Genomic DNA, 8,789 nt, shown 5'->3' with positions numbered 1-8,789 from the left:
ACATATAAATATCATTTATTCATTAAATAAATAATATAATGTATTTAAAGTTAATATGATTAGCTAATATTAAAATGGATTAAACGTTATGACTGTATATCACTTATAATCTATTATTCATTTTTAGTACATATATTTTTTAATAGTTCAATGGTGTACAACATTATTTTTTCATAATACTAAAATAAACATTATTTGTAATTAGTAATTAGTCATAGAAATAATTTTTAAATAGTTTCGTTGGGTATTTTAAACTTCATGGATACAGATAGTGTCGAATACTCCATATTTTTGTTGAATACAAATCTAAATACTGAAAATCGAATCTAGATACATCCATTTGACATCAATATTAAAAACAAATATGAATACGGGTATCCATATTAATGTTTTTTGATGCATAGGAATACGGCTAATTCGGATGGATGAAAGAAAGGGTTTATGATACATCCATATCCATCCCTAGCTATAGACAAGGAGGGAGCTGAAAGGGATGGCGCTAGTAGTAAACCTTGGGGAGCTGAAAGTAATCATATAGAAAACTTTTATCTAATGCTACATATATATACTACACTAACTACTATGTACCAGAACACAAGGAGGGAGCTGAAAGGGATGGTGCTAGTAGTAAACCACGGGGAGCTCAAAGATTGAATTACCACTAACAGCACTTGGTTACAAATATAATCATACATCATAACATCACGAAATGAATCAATCTGGGCCTCCTAGCTAGTGCCTGCACAATAAACTTGTAAGAAAAATGGCCCTCTAGGCCATGATTGTGATTGAATGACAATATTATCATTGAATATAATATGTGTATCAAGAATTAGCACTTGTAGGGTTTCATATCATTGAATATAATATGTGTATAAGAATTAGCACTTGTAGGGTTTTATAGGTTTCATGGATGCATCACAAAGAAAGATACCGAAGCCGGAACAAAGAGAGGAATGAATTGGACTTGTTCCATGAAAATAATTATTTTCGGGTTGATCAAATGGCTTGGATTTTTACAGAATCATGTATAATACTTCACATGCTTTCCATAGAGTCCAAGATCATCAAAATCGGACTCCGAAGTAGAAAGTTATGCCCAAAATAAGATGTGTTGAAAAATGGGCACATGAAGTTCTTATGGTATTATCGGATTAAGCAGAGGAACATCCAATGCTTACACTCAACGGATGATTTGATGAAGATACAAGGACATGCACCAGATCATCCAATACTACCATCGAAGTTTGCATATTTACTGGGGGGTACCGGAAGGTCCATACTTGAAAATTTGTATGCGTCACTTTTTGGTCATCATCCGATGCTAAAAGTTGATCAAAATTTCTGGATTTTTTGAGAATCTCGTTTAGAATTTCATAAGCTTTCCAACAAGTATAAGATCATCAAAAACAGAGTTTGGAGTAAAAAGTTATGAACAAAATACGAAGAGCAGCGATGTGGTGGCCGGACGGTCCGACTGTACCATCCGACTTTTAACATTCATGCGGTGCCTAAAAGTGATCGAATAGTCTGAATTTTTTAAGAATCGTGTGTAGAATTTTATAAGTTTGTCAAAATTGAAGTTCGGAGTTATGGTCAAAATACGGAGGGGTATACGGTAGCACCACTTATTCCGATGCTAAAAAATACATACCATTGGAACATCCACTTATTTTGATGGTACCCTTTAACTAGCAGTTGGAGCAATGACTTTTTGATGCCTTAGGTTATTTATACCCCCTCCACTTGCTCATTTGATGTAGTAGATATGGCGTCAACGTGACCGGAAGAGAGGGAGTGGTGAGCCTTGGTGGCAAACTTCTCATCCGGCTTGGCACAAACCTTTGTGACGAGTCTAAGACCTTGACCGGGAAAGACTTGATGACCGGAAGCATATCCTTGGTGGAGCTCTAACATGGACTAGGGTAGCATTTGCCTATCGATACCATTTTCGCATTTCATACTTGCAACTTAGATGCTTTACTTTCTAAAGTAGTATCTTGCTAGGATTAACTCTAGGTTGCAAAACTTGTTTTGAGTGGGAAGAATCACTAGATCAATCATAGATTGCACATCTAGATAGCATGATCTAATTTATATTTTGATTTTGAAGCAAAGAGTGGAAGCTAATTTTAAATTTGCCTAATTCACCCTCTCCCCCTATCAGGTTTGGGGCACCAGTTCGTTACAAAACTAACATGAACAAAGCATTCCCTACAAGTGAGTAAAAGAAAAGCTCTAACAAAAGCCCCTTGTACATCTTCCTAGGAAGACTAAAAAGCCGGCCGAGATCACAATTCACAGCAGTCGAGGGCGAGAATGGAAGGGGAAGTGATGCACCACAATGGGAGCTCCCTTCTTCTCCTTCTTCTTCCCCTCCAACTTTGCAACAATCCAGACCTCGTCTCCTGTCTTCCGCTCGCCAACAGCTTGGCCCGCCGGCGCTCCCTGGTCTTTGGCCGCTTCCTGCTTCGCCGCCGGTTCTCCGTCTCCGCCGCATTCTGGAGGTGGTGGTGAGGCCGTCTTCGTTGTTGCTGCTGGTGGACGAGCACCGAAGAGGCTGCCGAGTCCGAGGTGAGCCATCTCGTTGCTGGGGATTCGCCGCAGCCTGGTGGAGTTGGTAACTTGGTTTTGCTTGTTGTGTGGAGAGTTTCTCTCATTCAGGGTAGTTTTTATAGTTGAGTTTGCTGGCATTTCATCCTGCTAAAGTATGGTGGACTTGAAGTTCCCGAGATCGATCGACGGAGACCACCATAGACGCACGCGGCGCGCATGCGTGCTTCCGGGTGGAATCCTAATGCTGACTTGCCGCTGCCCCTGCTATGGTTGTGGCACTATAACTAATAACCCAGTCAAAACTGACGCGTGAGCTACGGCAGAAAGGTCAGCAGTCGGCAGTAAGGAATAATGTTGCATGCAAGTGATGAGGAACTTTCTTTGGAAAAAAAAGAGAGACGACAATGAGTCCGTCGAGATGTAATGCAACATTTGCTATCTATAGCATATTATGATGAAGTATCCGTGCGGGCGTTCAAATTGTGTCTACAAATTATTATTAATTCCATAAAAATAATCAGTCAGACAGAACACTTAGCCGAGGCAGTGCTGCTAAACATGTGTGAAAAAAAAAAACTCAAATTAAGTATGTATACGTGGCACGGTGGCAGGTTAGCGAAGCCACTAGTGCATACGTGGTCGCTTTCACCTGACAGCGCCGTTTTCGTCTCTTCTCTGGCTCACAAGAAAGTTCCTCTCTCCTGGTCGTCACATGTCAATTTGACTGGACGCCAGGGAGCTCACGTACCAAGTCAAGTGGAGCACAACCTTGGCAACCAAGGCAGCTCAGGCCGTCAGCATCAGCAGACTTCTTGTACGAAGCTTCAAGCAAGCCACCTTCGATTCCCTTCCTCAGCAGAAAAACACAGCTCAAGAAACCAACCGCTATAAATTCAATGCATCTAGTGCCACTCAGAGACACAGGACTACAAGTACAAGATCCTTGGAGCGACAAGTAGCAGACCAGAGTACTCCAAACTCCAAACGCACCATCAGGAGCTTGCCCAACTGATCGATCCAGGAAAAGTTTTGTGTTGGCGTTGAAAACAAGGTCATTCGGCCATGGTGCTGGGCTTGGGAGGGTGCTGCGGCAGCGTCGCCGTCGCCGCGGTGTCGCCTGCCGCCGGGAAGCAATCATCACGGGGAGGAGATGCTCCGGTGGCCAAGCAGCAGCGGGTGGTCGGAGAGGAGAAGGTGAAGATGGGAGGTGAGCCGGGCGAGGTCGCAGCAGAAGGGAAGGAGGGGAGGAAGAAGAGGGAGCATCAGAAGGCTCCCCCGATCGTGATGCACCAGTTCCCCTTCCACTCACGTCCCGGATTGCTCTGAGTTTCATCCATTATCCGTTCTTCTTCCGTTGGGGCTTTTTCTTTCTTTTTTTTTTCCTTTAATTTTGATCAGAGCTAGTAGTACTTTGTAGTGTGGACGCCAGAGTGAGGTGTAATTCTTTAGTTTTTGATGCTGTGATCTGTACATTTATATCTGTACATTTTTATTTTCCGAACACTGTGGAGAATATCAAGACTACAAGAGATACGTGCAGATTCACAGATGAGTATCAACTGCAGGAACAGAGTACGAAACAGAGGACTAGGATATCTCGAGTCGAAAGCGAGTTGAATTGTTTTTCAGCTCAGTGAATAACTCGGTATTTCAGTGAACTGCGGGTACAATACGTAACTTGAGATTCTAACGAGTAAACCAGATTCGATCAAGTGAGTACATGTATTTCAACTGGTCTCTCAAAGAAGTATGCATTTAAGCTGAAAGAACTGCTCTGCTTCTTTTTAAGTAACCGGCATCAACCATTTCTGATACTACTATTTAGTATCAGTGCACTGGATTTCATCTCACAAGATTATGACGTCATAATTGAACTTTTCCAGCGTGGTACCTCAGTTTGAAAACCGGATTTTTAAGGGCCGAGCATGTCACCAGGCGTTCCAGTTCAGGGGCAGAGCAATTTGAGGAACCAGATGCTTCCTTGTACTGCCGGTAGCTGCTGCCTACCCGTCCTGCAATCAACCCAAAAGAACTGACGGCTGCGGAGGATGTCCATGCATGGAGAACTGAAACTGAATCACTGATCTGAGCAGCTCCTCTCAATCCAGCACTATATTTCGTCAACAGAACAAGGTTTAAACAACCGCAAAGGCCAATGTTCTCATGTCTAGATCTGAAAGGAACGCATTGCGGCCACTGTCCTGGAGTTCAGCCTAAATTCAGCAAGATTTGCACGCAAATAGCAGCACACACAAGTACACAACCAAAGCATCACAACAAGTGAACCGGAACAACCTGATAAGACCCAAAACTCACTTGTGTACTCATGCCAATACCGATAGACAATTACAGACGCTAGAGGTACTCTACTGATTGACAATGCCAAACTGAACGTGACACACACAAGCGTGTATCTTCCTCCCCACCAGACAGTGGTAGGCTCACTCGGCACTGCCTCGTTTATTGACCCGACCCGAATCGGATAAAACAAGGCGACTGAATCTAGTTCTGCATGCGGATGATGCAGCGGATGCCCTCCCCCTTCGCCATCAGGTCAAAGGCCTTGTTGATCTCCGAGAAGGGGACGCTGTGCGTGATGAATTTCTCCACCTCCAGCTCCTGCGCGCGAACAAAGCAGAGTTGTAGCATGAGCAGCAAGATCTTTGGAAGTGCTAACAGTTTCAGCAAAGGTCCACTACTACTACAAGAAAGTAGCAAGGTTGCTGAAGAAACAGTGCTCTGCACTTACCTTCTTCATGTACAGCTCCACCACATTGGGCAGGTCAGTGCGTGGCTTGTAGTTGCCGAAGAAGGTTCCCTTCAGGGTCCTCTCGTTCAGGAAGTTCATCGGGTGAGTCTTGAACTCAGCATCCTTGTGTGGCACACCAACCAGCACAGCGACACCCCAGCCCTGGATAAAGTGCATTGCTGTTAGAACTCTGTCCGAGTCTAAGGAACTTGTAGAATGCTCACTGAATAACACATTTATGGACAGTGTACATACATCATGAACACACTCAAATGCTTGGATCATAGCGTTGATGTTTCCAGTGCATTCCACACTGCGGTCAACTCCTCCATTGGTCATATCAGCAAGTACCTAAACCATAATGAAACTGGATGTTATGGCCAAGTTCTGCATATGCTGTACCAACTTCTGGTTATCTCAGGTAAAGAAACAGACCTGCTGCACTGGTTTGCTGTGGTCTTTTGGGTTCACAAATTCAGTGCAACCAAATTTCTTAGCTGAAAAAATGGATAAAAATATGAGTAACTGACATATCAGAACAACATATAAAATGGCGACTCAGATCAATGGGATTCTCACCTTCTTCGAATCTGCTGGGGTTCAGGTCAACACCAATGATCCTTGACGCTCCAGCAATCCTTGCACCTTCTGCAGCCTAAATCGTGCATATATGCAGGGTAATCAGATGCAAACCCAAAACACATTCTCATTACAATTGAACTGAAAGGGCATAAAACAAGTGAATAATTTCAACACTTACAGCAAGACCAACAGCTCCTAGACCGAAAATAGCAACTGTTGAGCCCTTTGGCGGTTTTGCAACATTAATTGTTGCACCAAGACCTAAACAGAGAAATGACATAAGTCAACATCTCAAGAGAAATATATTCTACCATACGCATACCAAAATGTACTAAATGAACTTACCAGTAGAAATACCGCAGCTAAGAACACACACTTTATCAAGGGGAGCCTCAGGGTTGATCTTTGCAACACAACCAATATGCATGACAGTGTACTCACTGAAGGTGGATGTCCCAACAAAGTGGTAGATAGGCTTCCCATTGATTGAAAACCGTGACTTGCCATCGCCAATCATCACACCCCTGTCAGTGTTGATCCTGAGCAGATCACACATGTTGCTCTCAGCCGACTTGCAGTGGGGGCACTCCTTGCACTCCCCAGTGAACACAGGAAGGACATGGTCACCAGGGGCCACGTCAGTCACACCCTCTCCAACACTCTCTATGATACTGTAGAAGTCAACAAATTTCAGGAAAGGCAGCATAAACAAATTTGATTCGGATAACAGACCTAAAATGATTCTACAGCAGTCTACTTCAAGGAAAATTCATCACGAAATAAGTCAACTAAAGATTAAACAGCCCCTAGTTGTACATGTCATTGTCTCAACTGAAAAAAAATACTGAATCACATGAAGACATTGCATCTGAAATAATAATAAATCTATCGGAGTCCACCAAAAGAACATCGGGCATCCACACAAATAATATTCAATCATATTCATATACCACTTCAAACAAGATAAACTATTTCTTATGACTATTTCACATGTTCTCCAGAATCCAGGCTACACAAACATATCGTTTTGCATCTAGTAAAGCCAATAAAGAAAGACTAGTATCGATAAACATAGATCCATGCGCAAGAACAAAAATTTAATGTACACGTGAAGTACAAACACGCTTAATCACTATAACAAAATAAAGTGAATCAGGGAAGAGAACGTACCCTCCAGCCTCATGACCGAAGATCCGAGGGAACACGGGAGTCTGCCCCTAAGACAGATAAGCCGCCAAGAAAAGGCGCAAGTCAACTGCGAGTTGCTGCATCATATCTTACTGACAAAGCAACGGAAGGGGATGGGTGAGTAGATACCTTTGCCTCCCAGAAGTAGACGTCGGTGTGGCAGAGCGAGGTGTAGAGGATCTTGACGCGCACCTCCATGGCCTGCGGCGGCGCCACCTCCACCTCCTCGATCGACAGCGGCTTCCCGGCCTCCCATGCCACCGCGGCTGCAATCGATTAGCTCATAGTCAGCTCGATCGATTAATCCAGCAAAACAAAAAAGCTACTCCTTGCAAGTTGCAACATTCGTAGATCGTAACGAAAACGACTTTACGACTTCCTCTTTGCGGGAAAAAAACAAAATTGCAGATATTTTCCCTCGTACGTGGGAGTGGAGGCCGGCCGGGCTCTGTGACGAACAGAGCGATCCTTGTAATAATTTCACATTAGAAAAGATTTGTAGCATTTCTACGGGGCAAAAGGATTACAAAAGAAAGTCGCCCACGGTTGCAGCATTACAAGAACTCCCCAAAAGAATTCCGGAAGACCGTCGAGCATCCAACCTTTCCCCCAAAATTACTCCCAAATCAAACAGACTGAAATTAGACAGCTCGAGATGCAGAGCAGGAGCAAGCACGGACCTTTGCACCTGATCACCTTCCCGGCCGTCGCCATTGCCTCGTTCCCCAAACTCCCGAACGGAATCCCAAATCAAGCAGCACTAATCACCTCACACCGATCAAATCCAAGCCAAATCGAATCCGTGAGGAGCCAGAGGGGAGCGCCCCGTCTATATATAGCTCCGGGCGAGGCGCTGAGCGTTGGGGAGGGGAAGAAGACGGAGGGTGCGGTTTCGCCACCTTCCGTCCACCTTCGTGGGCAGCAAACCACGGACGCGCGCGGCGTGGCGGCCGAAACCGGGGCTCCTGCCTCCACCTGGAGCGCGGCCGTGGTTTCCGCTCGTGGGGGAGGCCGCCGGGCGGTGGGGGATGCCACCAAGCCGTCCCGGCCGTCGGATGCGCCGGGCGGGGGGCATGATCTGCGGCTCAGAGAGGGGGTCGTGCCGGCGTGGCGCCCTGTGCGTTGCTGGGACTGGGGACAGGTGTGCTGGTGAATCAGGGGTGTTTCGAGGATTTCTAGACGCAGCCCGGAGGCATGTGGAAGCAGGCGGAAGCCGGAAAGTGTCGCGCCGTGACGGTGATTGGGGCTCTAGATCGTGGTGATTAGGACCGTAACGACAAGGGTTTGTCCGGATGCAGTCGAGCAACAAACCTTTTACCTGATGCTAACAAAATTAGTCTCCTGCGCATAGGAATTGGCATAACTAGTCTATCCATCGTACTCCCGCACGGGTTAATATTTTTAAAAATTATTATATTTAAAAATTATTTAGAAATGAAAATTGTTTACTATTACTCTCTCATTTTTAATCCTTGACATAATACTCATATATATATCTACTTATATTTTTCTAGTTGTGATTGATTTTTAATTAATAATTACTTTACACCTTTCATCCACATCCACACTTTTTTCATTTTTTATCGCACCTCCATATATTATGTTAAGCATAAAAATTAATATTTTTCATCACTTCCTCACATGCATGTATAAATGGTCTATATGGTGTCACTCATCATGTGTGTATACCTTAACTTAGTATTTGTATATTAAC

The 8,789-nt window shown here is 44.3% G+C and overlaps 1 protein-coding gene across 2 annotated transcripts; it reads right to left on the bottom strand.

Moving 5' to 3' along the window:
* Positions 1–4,855: 4,855 nt before the first annotated feature.
* Positions 4,856–8,025, bottom strand: LOC117833817 (alcohol dehydrogenase 1). Of its 2 annotated transcripts, none has more exons than XM_034713416.2 (10): positions 7,756–8,025; positions 7,205–7,341; positions 7,058–7,098; positions 6,233–6,558; positions 6,066–6,148; positions 5,885–5,960; positions 5,741–5,802; positions 5,561–5,656; positions 5,306–5,467; positions 4,856–5,175 (listed from the first exon to the last, which is right to left on the bottom strand). In XM_034713416.2, exons 1-10 carry the CDS (start codon positions 7,787–7,789, stop codon positions 5,059–5,061), a joined length of 1,134 nt encoding a protein of 377 aa, XP_034569307.1. In that variant the 5' UTR covers positions 7,790–8,025; the 3' UTR covers positions 4,856–5,058. The 2 variants fall into 2 exon arrangements, with proteins under 2 accessions (XP_034569307.1, XP_034569306.1); XM_034713415.2 differs by having other exon boundaries at positions 7,058–7,104; positions 7,756–8,021.
* Between the last annotated feature and the right edge of the window lie 764 nt (positions 8,026–8,789).

Source organism: Setaria viridis, chromosome 8 (assembly GCF_005286985.2).
Source record: "Setaria viridis chromosome 8, Setaria_viridis_v4.0, whole genome shotgun sequence".
NCBI lineage: Eukaryota > Viridiplantae > Streptophyta > Magnoliopsida > Poales > Poaceae > Setaria > Setaria viridis.
The sequence above is the reverse complement of the archived record's forward strand: the minus strand, read 5'-3'. Positions and strand labels throughout refer to the sequence as shown.